This window comes from Hydra viridissima, unplaced genomic scaffold (assembly GCF_058129835.1).
Source record: "Hydra viridissima isolate aposymbiotic clone 2 unplaced genomic scaffold, HvirCarnegie_v1 scaffold_3, whole genome shotgun sequence".
Classification (NCBI taxonomy): domain Eukaryota; kingdom Metazoa; phylum Cnidaria; class Hydrozoa; order Anthoathecata; family Hydridae; genus Hydra; species Hydra viridissima.
The window spans coordinates 20,287,065-20,312,226 of NW_028324302.1; the positions used below are offsets into that span (position 1 = coordinate 20,287,065).

At 30.3% G+C, this 25,162-nt stretch overlaps 4 protein-coding genes across 13 annotated transcripts; 2 read left to right on the forward strand and 2 right to left on the reverse strand.

Annotated features, from left to right (window-relative positions):
* Nucleotides 1–4,180: 4,180 nt before the first annotated feature.
* LOC149891370 (uncharacterized) lies at nucleotides 4,181–5,230 on the reverse strand. The gene has a single exon (XM_090082760.1). It carries the CDS (start codon nucleotides 5,073–5,075, stop codon nucleotides 4,203–4,205), a length of 873 nt encoding a protein of 290 aa, XP_089938886.1. The 5' UTR covers nucleotides 5,076–5,230; the 3' UTR covers nucleotides 4,181–4,202.
* A 1,516-nt stretch (nucleotides 5,231–6,746) lies between these two features.
* On the reverse strand, nucleotides 6,747–10,369 carry LOC145180613 (protein FAM151B-like). 8 transcript variants are annotated; one of them, XM_090081775.1, is made up of 3 exons: nucleotides 10,235–10,369; nucleotides 8,265–8,328; nucleotides 6,747–7,924 (listed from the first exon to the last, which is right to left on the reverse strand). In XM_090081775.1, the coding sequence occupies exons 2-3, from the start codon at nucleotides 8,326–8,328 to the stop codon at nucleotides 7,116–7,118; spliced, it is 873 nt and encodes a 290-aa protein (XP_089937901.1). In that variant the 5' UTR covers nucleotides 10,235–10,369; the 3' UTR covers nucleotides 6,747–7,115. The 8 variants fall into 8 exon arrangements, with proteins under 8 accessions (XP_089937901.1, XP_089937899.1, XP_089937906.1 ...); XM_090081773.1 differs by lacking the exon at nucleotides 10,235–10,369 and adding an exon at nucleotides 8,970–9,045; XM_090081780.1 differs by lacking the exon at nucleotides 10,235–10,369 and adding an exon at nucleotides 8,970–9,043 and having other exon boundaries at nucleotides 8,261–8,328.
* LOC145180698 (sodium leak channel NALCN-like) lies at nucleotides 10,289–17,161 on the forward strand. Its single transcript, XM_080055631.2, has 4 exons — nucleotides 10,289–10,966; nucleotides 11,690–16,285; nucleotides 16,375–16,505; nucleotides 16,683–17,161. The coding sequence occupies exons 1-4, from the start codon at nucleotides 10,608–10,610 to the stop codon at nucleotides 16,910–16,912; spliced, it is 5,316 nt and encodes a 1,771-aa protein (XP_079911757.2). The 5' UTR covers nucleotides 10,289–10,607; the 3' UTR covers nucleotides 16,913–17,161.
* A 948-nt stretch (nucleotides 17,162–18,109) lies between these two features.
* LOC149891371 (bactericidal permeability-increasing protein-like) lies at nucleotides 18,110–24,627 on the forward strand. Of its 3 annotated transcripts, none has more exons than XM_090083266.1 (14): nucleotides 18,110–18,217; nucleotides 21,134–21,230; nucleotides 21,364–21,572; nucleotides 21,675–21,829; nucleotides 21,932–21,995; nucleotides 22,670–22,761; nucleotides 22,965–23,147; nucleotides 23,280–23,339; nucleotides 23,483–23,647; nucleotides 23,793–23,860; nucleotides 23,983–24,025; nucleotides 24,107–24,170; nucleotides 24,249–24,325; nucleotides 24,450–24,627. In XM_090083266.1, the coding sequence occupies exons 1-14, from the start codon at nucleotides 18,178–18,180 to the stop codon at nucleotides 24,519–24,521; spliced, it is 1,389 nt and encodes a 462-aa protein (XP_089939392.1). In that variant the 5' UTR covers nucleotides 18,110–18,177; the 3' UTR covers nucleotides 24,522–24,627. The 3 variants fall into 3 exon arrangements, with proteins under 3 accessions (XP_089939392.1, XP_089939391.1, XP_089939393.1); XM_090083265.1 differs by lacking the exon at nucleotides 18,110–18,217 and adding an exon at nucleotides 20,599–21,057; XM_090083267.1 differs by lacking the exon at nucleotides 18,110–18,217 and adding an exon at nucleotides 20,889–21,057 and having other exon boundaries at nucleotides 21,675–21,769.
* Nucleotides 24,628–25,162: the final 535 nt, after the last annotated feature.

The following is a 25,162-nucleotide window of genomic DNA, read 5'->3' on the forward strand; positions in this document are numbered from 1 at the left end:
ATTTAGATTGCAATTTAATTGATTTTAATGATGATAACACTCTTAGCAATGATGATTCCTCCAACAAAAAAATAATTTCAGAAACCTTTCATGCAATGAATAAAATGAAGAATGAACTTTTTGATGAAGCCTATCAAAATATAGAAAAATCTCAAAAAAGGCAAAAACTTGATTATGACAGGAGAATTGCTCCAAATTTTGAAATTAGTATAAATAAAAAAGTGTTGCTAAGAAATAGTAGACGTGATGATAGAAAAGGCGGGAAACTTGTAAAGCCTTGGACTGGACCATACATTGTAACATCCATTTCAAGCACAAATAACTGTACCTTGAAAAATCTAAAGGGTCAAGTTTTAAAAACAAAGTACAACTTGACAAAGTTATGTTTATATAATGAAAAAATAACTGATGGTAAACAAGAAATCACATTCAATCAAATGAATATGCAAATGTCTATTGATAAGATTGGAAAATATGCAACTATTGAAATGAGAACTTCTATTTCTGAAAAATTTGGAATTGGTATTACCAAAAATATATTTACTGCAGATATTAATCTACTTTCATGTCCAAAACAACTACATAGTATCATAGGCGATGGTAATTGCTTTTTTAGGGCAATATCTTATATCATGACAGGCAGTGAAAGCAGTTATGAAATTATAAGAGAAAAAGTTGTAAGACATATGTGTACCCATATTAATGATAAAATGGCTTCATATATGAATCAATCGGTCATAACATATCTAAATGAAAGTGGTATGAGTGATAATGCAACATGGGCAACGGATGCAGAAATAATTGGGTGTGCCTCATTCATGGGTATTGATATAAAAGTATATAGCAAATATGGTGAGGAATTAAAATGGCTGACTTACCCATGTAGTTTAACACTTACTCAGCTTAGTGAACATGCTATATTCCTTGACAATTCAACTGCAAATCACTTTAATGTTGTACTGTTGTAAAGAAATTTTTTTTGCAGAAAAATAGTTGTAAATCATCCTCTTAATAACTTTAAGATATATGATTTGTATAAATATTTTTGATTTACTTGTTTCTATATAACTGTTACTTACTATTAAAGGTTTGCTGACTGCAAAATACATATATATATATATATATATATATATATATATATATATATATATATATATATATATATATATATATATATATATATATTGACAGTGCCAAAGTTCCTTGAATAATTTAAATTTATTTGCTTTAATTTCTAGGACCTAACAAATAAGTTATAATAATTTCTTTGTTAATATTTTCTTTCCGAGATATGAAATATAATAGGCGGTGTGAATAAGAATGAGCAATTACTTTTGCTATGTGTTTTAGGAGCAATTACTTTTACGTAAAGTGGAGCAATTACTCCGAAAACACATAGCAAAAGCAATTGCTCATTTTTATTCACAACGCCTAATGTAATAATCAATACTCCTAGCATTTGTGCCCATATTTAAGGTAAGATATGGGTTTTATCGCACTATTTTCCATAACAATTTAAATATCGTTTTTTCAAGGCTGTCAAGGGGAAAAAACTCATTTAATATTAAGTTTAAATTTAAAGTTTAAAACAAATTTATCACTATCGGGAATAGAATATAAGTTTTACAGATACGTGAGTACTTAATCCGTTTTAATTAAAATAGTAAAACAATTTTTACTTCCATTATGATTTTAATTCCTTATATTGAAATGTAGGAAATAAATTATTTTTAAAAAGTTGTTTGCTACTATATGTAACTTAAAGTTTTAGTTAACAATAAAATTATTATTAAAAGTTTAACTTTTAATAGCGCTATATAAACATAACGGTAAAAACATCTAAAGGGAGTAAAAATCTCATAAAGAGAGTAAAAATCTCATACGCGTTTTTTACTCCGCGGTAAAAATTTCATATCAGATTTTTACTGGGGAGTAAAAAAAAAGTGGGAGTAAAAATCTCATACTACACCGGGATTTTAAGTTAACCACAAACCTCTGTATCTAAATTAATCGTTTGGCTATGTCATTTTTTTGTTTTTTGTTTTTGTTTGTTTTTTTTTTCGCGTTAAAAGCGAGCACTAAATTTTGTTGTCGTTATTTAAGGCGGCTTTCCACGGAGCGAATTATTTCGCGCGAAGCGAATTAATTCGTGTCTATTTTTTCGCTGAACCAGAAATTTGATTTCCACGTAAGTTTAGCATAACTTTTAGCGCGCTTTTTGGAAAACATGTTGACGAAAAAAAGATGGCTGTTATTTCGAAGAAAATTAATTATTTTAAAAATGATGCAAATGAAAAGAGAAAAAGTAAAGAATAAAAAACGATTTTGGGTAAGAAAAGTTTATGCCGAACGCCTACAGAAAGGAGAGTTTCATTTATTAATCCAGGATTTACGTTTACACGACCAGGAATATTTTTTTAAGTATTTTCGTATGTCTTCAACAACTTACGAAGAGTTGCTTTCGTTCGTAGCGCCTATCATTGTAAAACAGAGAACAACCATGAGAGACCCTGTTAGTCCTAGTGAAAGGTTGGCCATAACACTTAGATTCCTTGTAACAGGTGATGCTCAGTGTACTATTGCTGCAAGTTACAGAATCAGCGCTTCCACTATCAGTAGGATTATTAGTGAAACGTGTGCTGCTATTTGGACTTCATTGAAAGAGAGAAACTATCTACACGTTCCATCAGAAAAACAAGAATGGAAAACAATTGCAAAAGAATTTGAAAATATGTGGAATTTTCCGCATGCTATAGGTGCAATAGATGGCAAGCACATTGTTATGCAAGCTCCTCATAATGTATAGAGTATTTTAACTATAAGAAAACGCATAGCATAGTTCTTCTAGCTGTTTGTAATGCTAAATACGAATTTACTATGGTGGACATTGGTGACTCTGGAAGACAGAGTGATGGTAGTGTTTTTAATAACTGCAGTCTTGGTTATGCAATTGAAAATAATAAATTGAATATTCCTGATCCAGAAAAGATTGGTAATTCAGATAAAATAATACCGTACGTTTTAGTTGCTGACGATGCTTTTGGTTTAAAAAGGCACATGATGAAACCATATCCCAATCAAAACATTCTTTTAAAACAAAAAATATTTAATTACAGACTTTCAAGAGCCAGAAGGGTTATAGAAAATACATTTGGCATTGCCACATCACGCTTTCGAATATTTCGCAGACCAATTATTGCTAATCTCGAAAAAGTAATTTTGATTACACAAGCGATTGTAGCCTTACACAACTTTCTGATGAAAAAAAGGTCAGCAAACAATTATCTCTACTGCCCCACAAATTATACTGATATCGACGGTCCTGCTGGGTTTAGACCAGGTGATTGGAGGCAAGATAATTCATGTTCTGCTGCACTGCAACCACTGTCATCAGGTTCTAACAACTACTCAAAAGACGCAAAGCAAGTTAGAGACGACTTTAAAGAGTACTTCAATTCACCAGAAGGTGAACTCGAATGGCAATTAGACTTAGTAAATAGAAATTCATAAAAAAATTGCTTTAAAAAACTGTTAACATGTCAATTCTGATTTTTTAAAAAAAATTTAAAATGTTCTAGAATTTCTGTAAATTTCTATAATTTCCGTAAAGTTTCTGGTTTTAAATATATATGTTAATACTTTTGATAAACATTTAGAAATTCATTTGAATGTTATTTCATATAATTTATTTGTATCTGTAACACAGATAAAAATAAGGCATTAGCAAATATAAAATATATATAAGTAGATTTTAAAAAAAAAAATTAAGGTGAAAAGTCTCCATAGTAAACCATGTAGTTTATGGGTAGTTACTATCATCTATTAGTCAAAATATTACGACACTTTATATTCTGATATTTTATTAAGACAAAGTTATTAATGTTAACAACTGATATGATAAAAAGACTTTTAGAGTAAATTATAATATAATTTATATATATATATTATATATATATAATATATATATATATATATATATATATATATATATATATATATATATATATATATATATATATTTGTATAATTGCTATAAATCAGTTATCTAGTTTTATTGCTAAGATTTGGTCTTATAAATATTATCAAGTTTTTTTGTATTGGTGTAATTATTTTTGAAGTTTTATTAACTTTTTATTAATTTTATATATATATATATATATATATATAGTTATATTATAATTTAAGTTATATTATAGTTTACTCTAAATTTCTTCATGCTCGCCATATTTCATGTTGAAAAGAAGTGTTTTTATCTTTATCATAGCCCGTCTGTTTTCTTTTATTGGGAGTTCTTTCATAATTGGAATAAGGCTTCGACAAAATAGGGTTGTTTCATCTTCCTCGACATCTTCCATTGACTTTTTTAACATCTTGTCACACTCTACTAATGATTGTGACAATTGTGACAATGACTCATCATTTTGATTTTTGATCCGTGCTTTTTTTGGAATGGATGGTCTTGTACAGCTTAATCTTTTTCGATTTTCAGTTAGAATTAATTCACTGCTACAACTACTGGCACTTGGACTTAATGGTGAAATACTATGCTGTGAGTGAAATGACGGTGAAGCAAAATCTGGAAAAATATCTACATTAGATTCCGTTAGTTTGTTTGCACTTTTTTCATGTAAAAATGCCATTTGATCAAAAAACCTACATTTTGGTAAGTTTGAGGCTGCTGCTCCTGATCTAGTCATACGGTTACGTTTATCTAAACATTTTTTTAGTGTATCTTTCAGATTTTTTAACTTTTTCTGAAGGAAGTCCTCTTCCTTACAAAATTTTAATGCAAGTTTTTTCCACGCATTTAATTTCACTAATCTATCTTTGTATGTGGGATGATTAACATCCCATAAGCTTGGAAGCTCACGAACAGCTTCAAGAAAATTATCTATATCGAATTCAACAGGCATACAATGATCGCTTTCATTCTCTTCATTTTCGACTACTTCACCAACTACTTCTTCATTCGTAATTGCAACTTCATTTTGAGAAGCATTTAATAAAGCTTCCAATAAATCAACGTTAACATTTCTTTCTTTAAACCACTGAATAAACGTACTATTGTCGGCCATTATAATTTTGTTGTGTTTGTTTATTTCCGAATTTGCATGTTTGAATATTTCAAAGGTTCTGATTGGCCCTTTCTTCAAGCGAAAAAATTCGCTACAAAAAAAGTAGAAGTCGATCCAACTATTTTGCGAAGAGAAATTTTTCGCCTTGCGATAAAAAAAATCTTTGTGCGCATGCTCTCAAATAATCTTGGCGAAATTATTCGCTTCGCGCGAATTAATTCGCTCCGTGGAAAGCCGCCTTTACGCAGATAAAACCTTTCAAAATACAGTAACACTTTTATTTCTCTAGTTTTGCAATTAAAAAGGATTATTTTTTGAAAATGACATTTTGGCAAGCGTTTTTCAAAAAATTCATTAGAACTGCTTTAAAGATTTGAGGATTTTCAATTTTTATTAAGGATATCTTATTTTTTTTATACTTTTACATTTATATATTGTTTGTATTTTTACATTTCTCCTTGTTATTTAAATGATATATCATGGGTTACTTTTGTTTAATTTTAAACATTAATTTTATAAAACTATGTGGAGAATACAATGTGTTTATGACTTTTTCAATTCAATCTCTTTAAATTCGAAGGTTCAGAAGGAGATTATTTTGCAAACTACTTGTCTGAAAATTTTTAAAATTTTGAAAAACGAATTTTCTTCAGTTTAAATAAACATGATTAAGTTTTGCAATCGCGATGGTCTGTAAGAAGACATTTTTTCCAGGTTCCAAAAGATGCTAGGGAAAAACAATAGAAAGTCTTGTTAAAGTTAAAATTAAAATGGAAAGGCAGTAACCGAACAAAAATGACATTTTTGAAAGCATATGATTAAAGTAAAACATTACCCCATGGTTGAAAGTCTCAATATTGCAGTAAGATTTTTCAAGTTTCTCTTAGTTAAAGTTTTCAAAATTTTTATCTGTTTTAAAAAACTAAATTTTTTGATATTGTTTTAGCGCAAGAAGAAGGGAAAATATGCTCGAGTGCAATTGGTCGACCGTTTTTAAATTTTCATCAAATGAACGAACGAAACGCTGAAATGTGTTCCACGTTTAGTTCATCCTAGTTAGTACTTGCATCTCAGATGAGTCTTCGGGCTCCTGGAGCAGGCCATGCTGCAAGTATAGTTAAAGATTTAGTTCTCAACAGCGAACCTGTTAATAGTTTCTAGATCATTAGAGGTTCACCAAATCAACTTGTTCAACTTAAATATCGTATTGAAACTAAATCTCCCAAAAAACCTATCCAAATATATTTCTGTTGATTTTTTTTTTCGAATGCGGCCTTTTCAGATCTCCCATATTGAACATTGGAACTCCAATCTGAAATTTTGATTTTGTGATTTAAAAAGTTTCATACACAAATTTTTAAGTAATTTCAGTTGTTTGTGGGTTTTTGGTCAGGAGTTATCAAGATTCTGGTCAGGAGTTATCGAGATTCCACTGTGCAGTGATAAATTTCGTTCGCAGAATAGGTTAAAACAATTAAACTGTTAGCGGTTAGCGCGGTAAAACGACCAAACTTTCTGCTAACCGCGATTTATGTTTTATGACTTTTTGTCACCGCAGAAGAATTTTAAATTTCAAAACAATTTTCGATTTTAGTGAAAGTTTTTACCAAAGTTGACTATTTACATCTTCTCAAACGATAATTATGGTTAGTAATTTAATAAAAATGTCTCTTTTTATTTTGTCTATTTGCTCTGATTTCTCTGAAATGACGAGAGCCTTAACTAAGATATTTTTTAAAAGAATTAACATAAAAAAAGAATTTAAAACCATTTTAGTTAAATATTTTGATTTTGATTTTGAATTTTCGTTTATTCCACTCCTAATTTTTTGTAAGACCTTTGTAAAAAAGAAAAAAAATTCTTGTGCATCCATTCTTTGATATGATAAAAATTTCTTTGAAAAGCTTCATGTTTTGTCTTTGAGTTACATAAGGAAGACTGTTTTTTTTATCCGTTTTTAATATATTGTTTTGATTATGCATTTGTCATTTTCACAGAGACTAAAATTACAAGTAAAACTACGTAAAAAAGAAAAAAAAGTTAAGGTATTGCTTTTAACAAGTTGATTTCATCATCTGGCATATCAAAATAAACCCATTTTTTGTAATGTCTCAAAAATGCTAACTCTTTAACATCAAATTTATCTGTTGTAGAAGTCCAAACAGTAAGTGTAAATAAAGCTTTATTCTGTTCCAGCAACCAAAGTAACTGCTCTTTTGATTGCCTAACTAATGAAGCACGAACAGGAAATGTAACATGCAAATTTTTATCTTTCACAAATTCAAACATTTGATTCACATGAGCCCATGAATAACCTTCAGATGATGATCCAATAAATGATGTAGTCCATCCAGGTGATAAAATTGCATTACTAATATCCTTAGAGTTTTTTAAAAAAACTTTGGCATCCACAGTTTTTGTTTGATTTTTGTTGGGGCCTGATAGAATATCTGCATTTAAGATGACAGGAATATTATTTTTAAGTTCCATAATTGGTTTTAATATACTCAGAGAAGGAGAAATCGCTTCAGTCTGTTTGAAATCAAGCTTTATACCTTTTTTTCCATAACTATAGACATCTGCTAACCACTGAGATAATGTTATATCACTTGTATTATTAGGTGGATGTGCCATAATTGGTACATTATTTTCATCTAAAATAATATCAGCTTCTAACATTTGAACATTATCATCTTTCAAACAGTCTGAAAGCTTTTTTCTACTGTTGACTGCATGAGCCCATTTAATTTCAATACCATCGTCAAAACCAAAGATCTCTAGTAAGGTCAATGGATTAGCAGATTGATCTGCCATCTCTGCTTTTTTAACTAAGATAGGCACCAAGACACCTAAAAATATAAAAAGAAATGAAAATTAACAACAGTATAAAGTTTAAATAAAAAGTCTTATCATAAAAAAAAAAAAAGAAAAAAAAAGACCTTGGGTTAGAGCTTATTCTCTGTTCTATTACATACAACTAATGGAGTGGACTACATTTTAAGTAGAAAATAATTTTACAGCAATTAAATATCTTATTAATCTATGTCTTTTAAAAACTTTTAAAAATTATAATGAAACACTGAAGCACAGTTAAGCTGATAGTAAGTCTGAAGCTCCTTCATTCAAATTAGTAGCGCAATTTAAAAGTATTTTATTTGTTAGCTTTTGACAAAAAAGAAAAATACTTGCACAGTGCAACACTGGCCATTCCGACCAGCAGCAATGAAATACAATTTGACTTCAGTTTTAGCATCTGAAAGTAATTTTCAATTTTAACTACCTAATATATATTTCCAAGTATCATTTTAGCTACATATAAATAATAACTCTACTTAATCAGGTACACTTAAAAACTAAAATTCTTTCATACTAAAATTTCTTAATTACTAATTTATAAAGCATGCTTTTATTGTTCAACAAGAAAATTTCCTCAAGCAACACAGAAAGCTCTTATAATCAATTCATATGTAAAATACCTCTAACTAATTTCATTTGCATTTGAAATATTAAATAATGTTTTCTAGAAGGTTTTTAAAGTATTGCTAATTTGGGGAAAATACATTGCATAAATTACATTCATTTCCATTCAGAAACTGTTCTGAATACAAATAAGTGTTAATTTATGTGAAGAAATCCACTCAAATATTAAGAAGCATAAACATTTGTCATGTTTACTATGCATTTGACTAAATAAACTCGACAAAACAATATAAGCTTAAAAACCAACTTCACAAATAAAGCCAGCAAGTAGGGTGTAGTGTTTGTCTTGTATAATAATAGGTCTTGATATACACACACACACACACACACACACACACACACACACACACACACACACACACACACACACACACACACACGCACGCACACACACATGATTAAGTAAAACATTACCCTTAATAAAATTCAAATTGAGTTTTTATGTAAATTACTTCTCCGTCTCAGTCCGACAGCTGCGAATGTTAGCGCTTTTTACTTGTTCACAAAGAAAAGTTATTGTCTCGCCGTTTGGTTTTTCCGTCCACTAATTACAGGTAATAACAAATAAGGTACAAACCTTTGTCGGCCTTTTAAGACAAATCGAAGTTTTTTAATTTTTTAAAATGTAAATTTTTATACATTTAAAACAGCAAAGTTACCAGTGTAAAAATTATATTACAAATAATTTATGGATGTAATCGAATAGCACTACAATCCATTGAAGAATTGCATCTTGATCGCCTTTTTTTTTTTCTCCTTGAAATCTTGTACCTTTGAATGTCTAAATATATACATTTTTTATAAATTTGATTTATTTCAAATGACTAATATAGAAGCTTGCACTTATTCATTTTTAACGGAAAAACAAAACGTCGAGGCGTAAAAATGTTTTACGGAATTTTGGTAACTTTTTTTTCCAAGCGGAAGATGGATTTTTGTCATCCCATAATAAAAATTTAATCACGTGGCGCCAAAATGGTTTAATAATTAATAACAACTACAAATGCACTGGGGAAGTATTATTTTAGAAAAACTTGAGTCTGAAACAAAAAATTCTTTTATTATGGGGAATTTTTTTAAAAAATGTACCTGCGATGATCATCCAAATTTTGACTGCATGCATAAAACTGTACATTTTAAAAGGTTTCTCATAAAACTTGAAAATGCCTGAAATAAACTTTTATGGCGAAGGAATAAATCTCACAAAAAACATCAAAAAAGGTTTGAAGCTGAAATAGGCAAAAAAAAAAAAAAACGAAATAAATGAGTGAAGTTGAAATAAATGACTGAAGCTGAAATAAATAGTTGCAAAACTTTAAGAGTTGACAACTAAAATGCAAAATATTTAAAACATTAAAATCCCATTCCTGCCTCTTGACAAAATTCAAAAAGAACATCATATTTCACAATTATTTTACAAATGTTACAGGAAAACCTCTGCTATTTAAATTGGTTGTCTAATATTGTCCAAATTACTTCAGCTTCTTTTTCCTTAATAATAAAATATTATGGACCTCATAATGTCAATGAAAAAAAAATAAATGAGGCATCCAAATTTAATACTTTCCTTTTAAGATTAAAAAAAAAAAAAATGAAGCATTATCAGTACTTAAATTAACAAAACATTTATTATATAAATAGGAAATAAATTTAAATTGAGAAAAAATATTGAGAAAAACCTGTTCTCTTTTCTTGTTTTGTCTTTATTTTTTGCGGATCTTTTTTCGGTAGTTGGCTTATTTGATGTAAAGTCCGGACCCGGAACGTTACATTTGATTACTTGAAATGTTACATCTTTTTAAATACCGATCTTCAAATAAAAACTTCAGTTAACATTTGTCGTTGCTTTTGTGTTTACTTGTTATGAATACCAGAAAATTAAAAAATTGGATCTAGGTGAAAGAAGGCTGCATACATAACATTAGTAAGACTCTGAATGGTGTTAGTTTAGTTTTCTTCAATTGTTTTTCATTATGCGCTTAGCAGATGGGTTCATAATGTTTGACAGACAACAAAAAGATTCATAAATAATTTAACGAAGTTGATTTCAATATGCTTCATAATAACACCAAAGGGTTGCTCAGCCCTTCTCTTCCAATTAAGAAAATATCACATTCATCTTCTTTAAATGAATTACAAAATAAGAACAGCAATGAAGTAGAAAATAACCATATTAACATTAAAACTGTGTTAAGCCTTGAGGGAGATAAGAAGATTACTTTGTCCACTCCAGAAACCCTACAGACTGTTCTAATGGGAGGAAAATCAACTTATGAAAGAGCATCATCTGTTGCTGAGCAACATGACATGCTTCAAAATGTTGTGGATATATTACAAGAAAATGTTGCAGAAAATGTGGATGAAATAAAACAAACAGATGTTCAAAATTATGATAATGATGCATATACAAGGTGAGTAATGCATATACTAATTGTTCATGAAATAAATTCAAATAATAGGTTGATTCAACATGGAATGTTGAATCAACCTGTTTCTGTAGATTATATATTTCCAATAGAAAATTGTATAATAGGAAGTCACTTACAAACTTTCTATTTCAAACAACCAATTATTACTGTATGTACTTATCATTTATCATATTCAATTATCAATGTAAATATCTTGGGTCTTTAGATTTGTATATAAGTTTGTTGGTTAGTAAGAAAAGATTCATTTCCACACAATTTGCAAAGAATTGTTTTAAGGTAAAACTCTATGCTATTTTGCCAAAATGGCAGCATACATGGATTTAAAAAAGAAACTGAAACAAAAATAGCTGTAAATGAAAACTAAAACTATGCTAACACTAAAAAAACAAAATAATAAGTACCATCAAATGGTTTCCATTCAATATAATTGAAATAGTTTATTGGTATAATGTCAGTCCAAATATTGCTATTTATTATATTAATTTTTAGTCAATAGAAGTTAACCCCCAAAAAAATATTCTTGTCAAAAAGGTTCAAATATATGTATGAGAAATTTAATTTAACATATATATATGTATATATATATATATATATATATATATATATATATATATATATATATATATATATATATATATATATATATATATATATATATATATAATAATTATTTTTTACATTCAAATGTACCTACATTTATCTTAGGAGTTTTTGGAAGAAGTTATGGTTCCAAATTATAATTCGTGTGTCTTGTGTTATCAGTGTAGTCTCAGTTTGTATGAATACTCCACAAACATTTGATGCTGTTCCCTCTCTAAAATACTTGACAATTGTGATTGATTTTATTACTGGTTTGATTCTTACATTCGAAGTAACATTAAAAGTATCTGCTAAAGGATTGATATTATCAAAGAATTCTTATTTACGTAGCCCTGGTAAAGTCTTTGATTTTGTGATGGTAGTTTGCATAATTGTGTCAGTTATTTTACAGTTTTTGGAAATCAAAAATGTTTTACCAATAAACCAGATAGACTATATTTTAATTTCATTCATGAGAGCTCCACGACCCTTGCTGCTACTACGTGTAATGAAACCTGTGTTGAATATCAGTTTGCCTAAGTCTGTATCATTGCGTTCTCTCAAACAAATTTGGAGTGTGTTACTCTTTTCAGCTTATTTTATGTCTTTAGCAGCTGTTATTGGGGTGCAAATGTTTGGAATAATGAAATCTTATTGTGTTAAAGCATCTGCTGATCCATTTAATACCACATATAGCGATTTTTTGATTCCAGCATCACGTTGCTCTAACAACTATAGTTATTCATTTAAGTGTCCTGAAGGTTTTGTTTGTAAAGCTTTGCATTTTGAAAAATTTCGACAAGATCGGAGATATTTTGAGCACATATTGACTGGACTTTTGACTGTTTACGAGGCATCCTCAATGGAAGGTTGGTCTTACATGATGTACGATGCAATGAAAACTCGTCATTTTGCTTTTGCAGTAGCCTACAATGTTGCACTGATTTTCTTTATTGCATGGCTTGTTAAAAATGTATTTATTGCTATTATTACAGAAGCATTTGCTGATCTTCGTATACAAGTAAATCGATTAAATAACAGCTCTAAAAAAAAAATTACAGATCAACGAGTGCTGCAAAAAATTGATGCTCAAATGGAGTTAGTTAGAATAGAACAGTTATTTCCAAAAAACTATGTGTCGCAATCACTTCATAAGTTTGTTAACATGACTGCATTTAAATGGTTCATTTATATTTGCATTTTCACTGATGCTGTTTTCCAAGCTTGTAACTTAAATTTAAAATTACCTTCACTTAATGTTATCTTTACAATTATATTTGATATAGAAGCAGTGTTAAAGGTGATTGCAATGGGACTTCCACGTTACTTTAATTCACTTAATTGTCGCTTTGAAGGTGCTTTATGTGTAGGTAGTACCTTTCTAGTAGCCCCACTTATGATGGGATATAAAGGGTTTGCTTTGGTCCAAGTTATGAGAGTGTTTCGATTAGTGTTGATATCTAATTCACTTACAGTGTTCCTAAAACGTATTCTTGGGAGTGGTAAGAAACTTGGAAATTTGCTCTTATTCACTCTAGCAGCCTTGGTCATGTCATCAGGTGTGGCAATGCAAATTTTCTGTGGGATTGGCAAATCAAGTGATGCTAAAGATTTTCAATTTGGAGATTTCCCAAATGCTACTGTTGCAATGTTTCAAGTGTTTATGTCTGAAAACTGGAATGGTGTTATGAATGGACTTCTTTGGCAAGGTCAAAAAAAGTTCTCCTTTCTTGTGTTCATCACATTTATATGTTTTCATTTGCTTGTTGCAACTATACTTATTAGTGTGTTTGTTGCATTAATTCTCGATAATCTTGAGCTTGAAGAGGGAGTTAAGCTTTTGAAGCAACACAGACAAGGTGTTGAAGTTGCTGATACCCAAGAAGCACTTCCAGCTAGAATTCAGTGGTTTGAGAAGCTAAAACCTAGACCAAAGCTGGTAAGCTTAGATAACATGAATGAGTGCAGTCTACCAAAGGTACGACAAAGTTTTGTTAACAAGTTTATAGCATCTATTGAAGGCATTGAGGATGCAAATCAAATCATAGCACATGTTCCTAAAAAGTCATCTGTCAAATCCAAATCTTATCTGAATACTGAGTTCCAGCTTAGTTTTTTTGAAAACAAACCCAATGAGTTAAATTATCTAACTCAATTGCGTAAGCAATCAACTGTCACTGCTTTTATAGCTGATGTGCATGTAAAAAGAATTTCCTATAAGGGAAGTGAAGTAGCAAATGGCAAATCAGCACATTTAAAATCTTTAAAACATAGTAATTCTCGGATCAGTCCAAGTTCTTCAAATGTATATACACCTAAAAACAATTTTTCTCCAGGTTTTCGTCCAATGCTTGGAATTCGCCTTAGTAATCAGAAAATTTCAACTTTGACAAGAGAAGACAAAGGAGCACAAAGTAAAAATGGTAAGAAAAAAAAAGACATTGATGTTGGGTTGATGAGGCAAAAGTTAGAAGAAGCCCATCGCAAAAAAGAATCCCAAATTGACTATCTTCGTGAAAATCATCCTACATTTGATAAATCTTTGTTCATATTTTCATCTAAACATCCTCTGAGAATGTTTATTCATAAAATTGTGCATGCAAGGTATCGTGCTTTTAACACAGATGACAAAAGTATTCAAGTTGGTGCATTTAGCATTGATAGATTAAAACGATATTTTGGATCACAAACCTATCTGGATTGGGTCATGTTATTATTCACACAGGTTTCTTGTGTGGCCATGTTATTTGAAACAGGAACAATGAGAGTTTTTCACAATCCAGAGTACAGAGTATTATCAATTATTGAATATGTTTTTGTAATATCTACATCTATTGAGTTGACTCTAAAAATTATTGCTGATGGTCTTCTGTTTACGCCTAATGCTTTTATACAGGATTTTGGTGGAATTTTACATGTGTTCATCTACATTTTTAGCCTTACATATTTAGTATGGCAACCAAAAGAAATACCTCCTTTTTCAGCTGCTCACTATATATTGGCGTTACGTGCTTTACGACCTCTTCGAATTATTACTCTTGCTCCACCTCTACGGAAAGTAGTATGGGTACTAGTCAGTGGCTATAAAGATATTTTTAAGGTAGCTGTTCTTCAAGGTGTATTGATGTTTGTGTTTGCCAGTTATGGAGTCCAAACATTTGCTAACAAATTAAAGCGATGCAACGATGATAGTATTAAAAATAAAAGTGATTGTGTTGGTTCGTTTTTTAAATTAGTAGCATCACCTCGTAATTTAGAGGGGTTAAAGGGAAGCCAAACTAAGGTGTTAGTTCCACGAGCATGGTTGAATCCTCGCAATTTTGACTTTGACACTTTAGGTAATGCATTTCTTACTTTGCTTGAATTATTGTCTTTGGAGGGTTGGACTGACATTCGAGATACAATTCAACGTGAAGCAGGCTGGATAGGTATTTTTTACCCACATGCTTATGTAGTTGCTGCTTGTCTCTTGGGATTAACACTATTCATTGGTGTTATTGTCAGCAATTTTAATGAAGCAAAAGGTACAGCTTTGTTAACTGTTGAGCAAAAACGTTGGAAAGATTTGAAAAAAAAACTGGAATTAGCACAGCCACTTCATTTACCACCTCGGCCAAAAAATAGCTTAATAAGGGGAAAACTTTATGACTTTTTTAACTGCAGATGGTACAACCGCTCATATGCTTTTATTCTATTAGTCAATGTTGGTACTCTTTTTCGAGGTCAATGGGAGCCAAATGATTTAGATGATTTATGGAAGGTATCACTAATATCAATTGCAATTATATGCTGCATAATATTTTTCATAGATTTAATTTTGAAAATTTCTGCCTATTCCTTCAAAGGATATTGGCTGAGTTGGAGAAATCGATTTGACTTTTTGTTAACCTTGTGTGGCCTTGTATTTTCTGTATGGACAATGTCAACATGTGACAATAGACTCTCATGTGAGGAATCTAAGCAATTTGGAGTTGTTATTTTTATCTTACGATTTCTTTCTCTTTCTGGCAAACACAATGACTTGCGCATGCTCATGTTGACAGTTGTTATGAGTTTAACAAAATGCTTCTATACTATAGGTGTAATGCTTATGATCATGGCCTGTTATGCGTTTGTTGGTGTTATCCTTTTTGGTTCTGTAAAACATGGTTTGGCACTAAATCAAGCAGCAAATTTTGAAACCAGTTGGAATGCTCTGCTACTTTTGTTTCGCATGACAACAGGTGAAGATTGGAATAAAGTAATGCGTGACGCCACTCTATATCCGCCTTATTGTAGGTTAGATGTTACAAAAGATTACGCATCCAGTAACTGCGGCAACCCTCGAGCAGCCTACTTTTTCTTTCATTCTTTTTACCTCATCATTAACTACATTTTCTTAAATTTATTTATTGCTGTTGTTATTGAAAATTTCTCCATTTTTTATTCAACTGATGATGATCCTATTATGTCTCAACAAGATATTCGCAATTTTCAAGAAGCTTGGAACGCAGAAGATAAAGAAAATAGCGGTTCAATAAGCGTTAAAAGAGCCAGGAAAGTCATTGAATCGTTACGCAAAACTTTAAAATTGGAAAAGTCAATTCATCCTCTTCTTTTCAAGTGCATGTCAGCAGAAGTGGAGAAAATAAGAAACGGGAAAAACGTTTTTTTCCACGATCTTTTGTTTGTTGTCGCTTATAAGAAGATCGATATAACAAAAAATCTTCAACTGGAAGAAAGGTTTCTTTGAAAAAATATTTAATACTGACGCGTTTTTTATGTTTCAAAATGCTTCTGCTTAAGATCTTATAAAGCAAGTTTTATTTCAGGCTAGCACGTGCTGAATTAGATGATGGGATTAAAGAGGAAGTAGCTGCTGAAGTCATAAGAGAATGGATAGTGCGTGTCATTCACCAAAACAAGATAAAGGTGAAATCGCAACTCGAAAAGAAAATTTCAGGTTTTTGTTTTTTAAGTCGTTTAATATTTATGAGATAATATTAAAAATATTTATTATGGTATTATCACGCTTACGTGAAGTATGCGAACTTTTTTAAGCAAATATAAAAGTTGAAAAAATATTTTTCATTTCAAAACTGATGTGCATTTGTATTCCTTCCACTCTTTCTTTTGATAGGAGCATCAGGCGATACTCGACTAACTGAAGGCAGTTTGAAGAGTGATTTTGACGGTGCTTCTGTTTCCTCGTTTCCCAACCCGTCCTATCCGAATCCTATATTCGACATGCAAGCGTCGTTTGATGGTCTCAGAAAAAGGAAACAGGGAATGAGCGAAACGAAAGACGAACTTTATACATGGTGGGATTCTGCGATTGACGAAAACGAAGTCCTTTTGAAGCTTGATTAAAGTTTATCTTTTGTAATCCTTTAGGCAATTTAAGGTGCACTTCGAAATGCACCTCTAATATCAAGTCCGAAGAAAAAATAAAAACTAAAAAAACTAATGGGAATTTGTGCATATTTTTTGATTTCTTGCAAATATTTTATGAAATATTTGAAAGATTAAAACTGAATTGTAAATAATTTTGGCTGTGGCGTTGTTAACTTATTATTTTTTTAACGCTGCTTAGAAGATACGCTTATTTTCATAAATTATTACTTATTATTTGGTTTTTTGTGCCATTTCAACTTTTTTTTTTTTTTTGCTAGAAGTATTCTGTTGGTTTTTTAATTTGTTACTTTACTTTTTAAGAACGTTTCTTGTTCACCTAACCGAGATATTTAAAGGCTAATTTAGATTCATTTTTATTATAATTTTACGGACAAAATGCAGCAATCAAAACAAAAAAGCGAAACATTTTATTTAAATATTTTATTAAGCTTTTGGGAACGCATTTAATTATTAGATAATATTTATATAAAAGAGCAAAGTGCTTTCAATTCATCATTTTCATGAATTAAAATCAATAAAACAAATCTACATAACGGTTTTGCAACTCCCGTCAACATTTATTAAACAGTGTGCAACGGGCAATTAACACTCAGTAAATTGTTATATGTAGCAAAATATAGTTTAGTAGCAACGAATAAGCAATTGTTAAAATATTGCTTATTCGTTGCTGCTAAACTACATTACTCCGTAATATGGCAGTAATCAAATATCAAATTTTCACCCGCCATATCCTCCACGCTTAGTTCTATAGTAACTGAGTAATAATAGATATTGATTTTAACAATTTTAATATGCAGTTTAAATCTCTTATCAAATAGTTTAAACAAAGCATAATTTCTGCCTAAATACCAGATATATGCTGAAAATTATGTCTGAAAGCAATCTTTAAAGTTGTTCTAAAGGCAGCAGGTCTCACTCAGTTGTCTAATCTTCCAATAAAAAATTGTGTTTGATTTCCACAGGGTAGTCCATTTACTACCAAATAACTGGTGATGGTCTAATCAAACGCCTGGAATGCGGAAACCTTTTTTTAACATCTATCGTATTAAAGCTGTGTGAGTTTAATGGACACGCCAATAAATTATTTGGTATGCAAGCGTAAACAAAAAACTGTTGTCCAATCCATTTCAAGTTTATAAAAGAAACAGTTCATGTTTACAGGAATTAAGAATTAAATCATTTTAAGTTATAAAACGTACTTTTGTTGAACCAACTGCGGAATGGTATCAACATACGTTATCGAAATTACCATTTTAGATGGTAAGTAGCTACAAAATATATTGGTTGAAGGTAGCCTGTAGGTAAATATATTTGTTGCTCATTTGTTTGTTAAACCTTACCCATAGTACTACATGCCAAATATTTTGCATAAAATCCTTTTGTATGGACGTAAATATGTTTTCATGATGACAGATAAAAAATGTTCACATGATGACATCACTTATAAAAAACGCTTTCTAAAGAATAAACAGCTTTCTAAGGAATAAACAAGAAGCTTGCATCAAATGTTTTAAATGTTATCGTGAAAATTTCATTCGTAAATGAAGTTATACAAAGACCAACTGTGGCTTTTATTGCAGACTGCTGTGCTCGTCTGACCGGATTGCTGGTACTTTGAGAAGATCAACAGCAATCATTCACAAAATAAACTTACCAGAAGATGTTCATGAACTTCTTTAAGCACCAACAAGTCAACAAAATTAAATTTTAGAATAATAGCATTTAATGTATTAATTATATAAATAATAGCATTTAATAATAGCATATTGTCAATATATTCCATTGATAAATGTGTTATTCCTGGCTAATTTATTTTGGTGAGGTATAAAAACACCACAACATTTTGTAACTTATACAAAATTACTATGTGAAGCGTTTATTTAAGTTTTTTTTTTTTATTTCAATTTAAAAGTTTGACCATCCTTTCTAATATTGTATTATTTTTTTTAATGAATGAAATAAAGAATAAATAAAGAATAAATAAAGAATAAATAAAGAATAAATAAAGAATAAATAAAGAATAAATAGCACGCACCATTTCTCAAATGTTTTAATTCTAAATATAATTTGTAGTTACGAAACACTTTTTTAAAGCACATGAGTTTCCAAATGAAAAGTAATAAAAATATAAGTAAATAAAAAAATCCAACTTAAATATTTATAAAACAATTTAACAAATTAACATGCTAATTTCTAGATAACGATTTCTTCAAAATTTTAAATGAATGCCCAGGTCGCTGAGACTGACTTTAATTGAAATTAAGTAAAAATAGTTCTGAACTTTCTTTGTTAAACTTCATTATTATTTTGTGCCAATTTTTTGAAAACAATAATTTTGATTTGCTTTTATTGTTTGCTCCCTGTTATAGCTCGATTATGTTTTCCAACTCTAAAACATTTCTTGTCCACTTTTTTTCTAAATATGTTTTGGTTGATTTAAATAAATAAATATCTCACAGTTAATAACAAAAGTTTTTCTAGAACTAAAGCGTCATTTTACTTCTTTTTTAAGATAAATAGTAAAGAATAATCCGTTTTCCAAACGAATTCCAACATGGCGGACATATTATTTACAGAAACAAAACATCCTCTATTGTGTCTGATTTATACGCACACACGGGGATTCAGTTTCAAAGTGTCTCTTGTCCAAATCAAGATACTCAAAAAATGCACAACCCAAATTGCTTCCACTATTTATCATAAGTTTTTAAAACACGATGGAAGGATATAATTTTGTTTACCTTTTTGCAAACGAGGCTGGTGGCTAAAACAAGAACTCAATATTAAGGTTCATGTTGATGCACTAACAAAACTTGTTCTTGAGAACATAAAATAAATCAAATAATTTTTTTTGATCGCAGGGCATTCGTACTTGCCCCCCCCCCTCCCCCCCCCCCCCCCATCCAGTGTTTAGCCTAATTGAAAATTAATTTAAAATAATTCAAACAATAATACAGCCTGTGGATCATTTTAATGTTTTTGAAAAGTATGGAATTGTTTTGAAAGTTTATACTGACTGCTTGTAAAATGGAAAGCGTCTATTATATGATTAGTAGCGGATCTGCAAAAAAGACCTATGCCAGCAATCAATGCATATAGTGTTCCTTTTCAAAGAGTAAAAGTTAAAAAAAGCTGGAAGAGCAGTAAAAAACCTGCTAAACGAAAAACGATGTTATGCACCTTCTTTAAATTTACATTCAAGGTTCCGAATCTGTGGACCATTACACATACCTGCCTTGATTTTTTTAATTGAAGAGCCAGGGAATGTCAAAAAATTAAAATAGCCTTCTTCATTTGCCGATACTTTAACAAACTGTTTAATGAGGCCCGGTTTTATATTTAGAAGTTAGAATATAATTCTAATAACCCCCGTAAACTCTCAACACACTCCTTACACACCTTGTGTTGCGCTCAAGACTTGTGCTGATCACCAAGTTTTGCTTTGAAAAATGCAAATTAGTCTGCTAGACAAGTGCGCAGATGTTTGGCCTTTAACCGAGAAAGGTGAAAATGTCACAGACAAAGTAAAACGCATCTGAAAGAAAGGAAATAAGTGAATAGAGTAAAAGCTCCACAGATCCAAGTTGAAATTTACATTAAAATTTTTAGATAAAGTTTCCCAAACCTCTTAAGTATTGTTTGTTTGCATTGTTTGAAGAATGTGGTAGTACTCGACAAGTAAAAATTACACACATCAGATTATTTCATTATTTAGTAAATACTTATAACTATTAAATAATGTTGTAATTAATTATTACAATTTGTTACAAGTTTAAGATTGTTAGTTAATTTATTACATAACGACAATTTCGAATTTTCTTTCATCAGCAAAAACGTTTTTTTTTTTGTAATCCAAAGAAAAATTAAACAATGTTTCACGTAGGAATTTAAACGGCTTCCTAAAATAAACAAAAACGGAACATATTAAAAGATAAACATCCGCTCCATAAATTTTTATTTCAAAACAAAAAAATTTTGATAGTTAAACTTGTAAGACATTAGAATGCTGACTTTTTTAATGTTTTTGGTTATTTGGAGGGTTTCAGTGTGTGAGAAACCGGGAATAAAATTTAGGTTGACTGAGAAAGGCATTAAATACGGTGAGTTTTACGAAAATTTGAAATGTTTTTATTTGTGGACTTAAAGTTTTTAAAAAAAAAACATTTTCTGCTTTAGTTGTAAATGCGGGGATACCCATTTTGAGAAATGATCTTCTTTCAAGCGTGATCAATAACGATGGACAAAGTGGAGATTTGAATTATCAGATCAAAAAGTATACCAACTCCTTAAAAGTTCAAAAGCTTTATACTGTTATTCTCTTTTTTTTTCTCTTTTAGTAATAATAGCAAACTAGTAATAAAATGATTTCTTAATAAGCTTGCATTTGTTTTGTTATCGACTTTTAGTTTGAAAATTTTAAAAGTGGATTTCGGAGAGGTGAGTTTTACACCTATACCAGCCGCAGGAATTAGGGACGTAGTAAAAATTAAATCTATTGAGGCTGCAGGAGAAGTATCTTACTCTTACAAGACAGTTTTCGGCATCACTTTTAATGATACAGTCGGATTTAATGTTAAAATCATAGATGGTGGATTAGACTTGAGTCTAGAAATCGGTGAGCAGGTTTTTATAACAACCCAGTGCTGCAAACATGATATTCTAAAACTGCAGCTTCAGCATAATTTTCGGCACTGATTTTAAGAAACATTTTTCTTAGGTTCCGACCAGGATGGGCGGCCAGCAATAACTCTTACAGCTTGCTCCTCAAGAATAAAAGATGTAACCGTAACTATGAGTGGAGTAAACGCATGGGTATACGATTTAATAAATCCGTTTGTGGTGATATCGCTAAAGAGTTCATTCTCCGAACTGGTTCGTTAAGAGCGAAAGTTGTTACTTAAAGTAAAATAGGAGATACTTTTGAATGAAAAATTAATTTCAAGTTAAACTAAAATAGTAAGTTTGTATATTTAGTTTTGTAGCATAATTCAAATGGAGCTTAAAGAAAAGTTAAAGGAAAAACTTGCAACTCTTCCAGGTAATGACAAACACAATGATGATAATGATGATGATGATGATGATGATGATGATGATGATGATGATGATGATGATGATGATGATGATGATGATGATGATGATGATAATGATGATGATGATGATGATGATGATGATGATGATGATGATGATTATGATGATGATGATGATGATGATGATGATGATGATGATGATGATGATGATGATGATGATGATGATGATGATGATGATGATGATGATGATGATGATGATGATGATGATGATGAGGTATTGAGTATTTATAGTCTTCCGGCCGATGCCTTGCGGACTTGCCCGAACCTCTCCAGGGAAGACTCAGAAGCACGTCGACCCTGAGTTTGCCTCCCCTTTGAGGAACGGGCGGAAAAAAAAGAAAAGTATCAGTTTAATACAAGTACACCGGCCTAGCCAGCTCGCAATCAATCCAAGTGACTACAAGTGATGATGATGATGATGATGATGATGATGATGATGATGATGATGATGATGATGATGATGATGATGATGATGATGATGATGATGATGATGATGATGATGATGATGATGATGATGATGATGATGATGATGATGATGATGATGATGATGATGATGATGATGATGATGATAATGATGATGACGATGACGATGATGATGGTGTAAGAAAGTTTTCCTACATTTTAGTGATAATGAACGTTGACGAATGGGCTAAAATTAACATTTCGCTCACTGAAGCTCCTAATTTCACTGAAAGCTATATGGATATTTTCTTAAAGGTAAAAACTCTTTTACTTAAAACAAAACAAAAAAAATATTCAATGGTTGTATATTATACTAATATAAAGTATTAGTTTTCATTTTAATTTTCAAAAGGCAAAGATTTAGTTTTTCTACCTCTGCCTTCATTCAGATTTCAGTTTTTATAAAAGTTAAAACCGTGAACCCAAAAAAAAAAAAAAATCTTTTATGATTTCTCTAGGGAGAGTTTTTATCTCAACACAATTTTTCCTCAAAGTCACTTACAATCCCTTCTATAACTGCAAGTGATCAAGTGACAAAAATGGTATACTTTTGGATAACAGATTATACAATTAACACAGCTGCAGAAGTTTATCATCAAGAAGGAGCAATAGTTGGAAATTTTAATGGTTGGAATCCTAAGGTAAACAAAAATAATAAACTTTTCATTCAACTTCAAAAAATTTTAAAACTTTAAAATATTATTTTAATCCGTTTTTCGGTTGGCTCATTAAAAAAAAAAGAAAAACAAAAATCAAAATGTTTTTTTTTTTAGACTCCCAAAGATCTTCAAAGATTGTTGCAGACATCGACTTTTTCTCTTTTTTTTCCGGGTGTGCGTGATTTTATTTTTAAACTCATTCCAATCATTTGTTACAACTAAAAGAAAACGCGAAAAAGATATTTTTTTGCGCTAGGGTTTGTAAAAAAAAAAAAATATTAGAGTTTGTAAAAAAATTCAGTTTTATATATGTTCAGCTTTTAAAATATCCGGACGCTCAAATGGCACTCTCTGTTAAATCTTATAAGGCACATCAGGTTTTGATAGAAAGAGACGACATTAAAATTAACCTGTACGTCGAAGGATTGTTCAAAGTCAGAGAAAAAAACATGGATTTAATCGACGCTTTCTTAGTAAATTTCGTGAGTATATCAATTTTTTCGTGAGTATATCAATTAATATTCTATTTTGATTTGAGTTATAATTTACTCTGTCGTGGTCATGCTACTTAATATTTTTGTGCTCAAACATTAAAAGTTGCTTAAAATATTTCTTTACTCTTTTTAGGAAATAAGAGCAACAGCGGAGATATTTTTCAAACAAGATAACATAGCAGCTAGAATTTCAGCATTCGAGTAGGGTGGTATTTTTATTTTTACCTTTTTTCGTTGCTGACATTTATGTTCTGACTTTTTTTGTTTGTTTGTAGATCGAGAAATTGTGGGTAACTTTTACAATATTTCAATGTTTTATTTAGTTACAATGCAGTGGTCGTGGCTTCCTACGTCGGAACAAACTTGGTATAATGGCGTTACTTACAGGCTTCAAACGGCGTGTTTAAATGTTTATTGATAATGTTTTTAAAAAATCTATATTTGTAGATACCGTTGGATTCTTTTCTAGTGAAGAGTTTGGTTGATATGGCCGTCATTACTAGCGCAAACTGTAAGTCACTTGGGGGCTTCACTTCCTTTGCACTCAGTTCTTATTAAAACTGAATAATTTATTTCTTTTTGCTTTAAGCTTTTCTTGAAAAAGGTCTTCCACTAAATAAAGTTGATGGTGTTGCGTTATTAAACCCAAATATCAAGCTACTTAAGGTGTGTATATGAATACAGTCGTTCACTAATTACATTATGTTTTGAGCAGAAAAAAAACGATAATGGCAGGAAGCATTAAAACAAATATTGCATATTGTGTATGGTTCTATTTGTTACTTTACAGAATACCATTCAAATCGAAAGTGATATTCAAATTAAACGAGAAATGGTTGAAAAGGTGGAAAGTAACGATTGAAGTCTTGTATTATACATTATTTGATTATATTGTAATTGTAATGAAATTCAGAAAACATGATCGTTTAATTCTATTAAATTAAAATAAAATAGATTTTGTTCAGGTTTGCAAGTTTTATTTTTTCTGCACTTTTTTTTTACAGTCATTTTTTGATCCTTAGCAACTATTTTTTGATCCTTAGCAACTATTTTGAACCAGTTTTTTTGAATCATTATTGAAGACGCTGAACTTTCTTTTCAGCGAATAATCTTGCTGTTTGTTTTTTTAAATGTTTTGGACCGTTGATTTTTTCATAAAGCATGCTAGAGATAAAACAATCGTTTGTCTCGATTCCTTTATGTCTAAAGCATTAAAATGCAAAGTGTGTTAGTTTGTTACGTCAAGACTTAAAGATTACTGTGAATTGCATCTACAAATGAGCAGAAAAAAACTGTAATTGTTTACTAAACATTTATTTTTATGGCATTTAAAATTTCAATGCTTGAAGTACATTTTAAAGATAGTTGAAAGGTAAAATGATTGAAATTTAGTTTTAAAGATTTGAGTTTATTACCCTAAAAGTCAAACGTGATTAAAACCACTGCTGTTGGCCGTATCCTTTTATGCAAACGTGAGGTTGTCGTTTTGATCAAAAAATATTT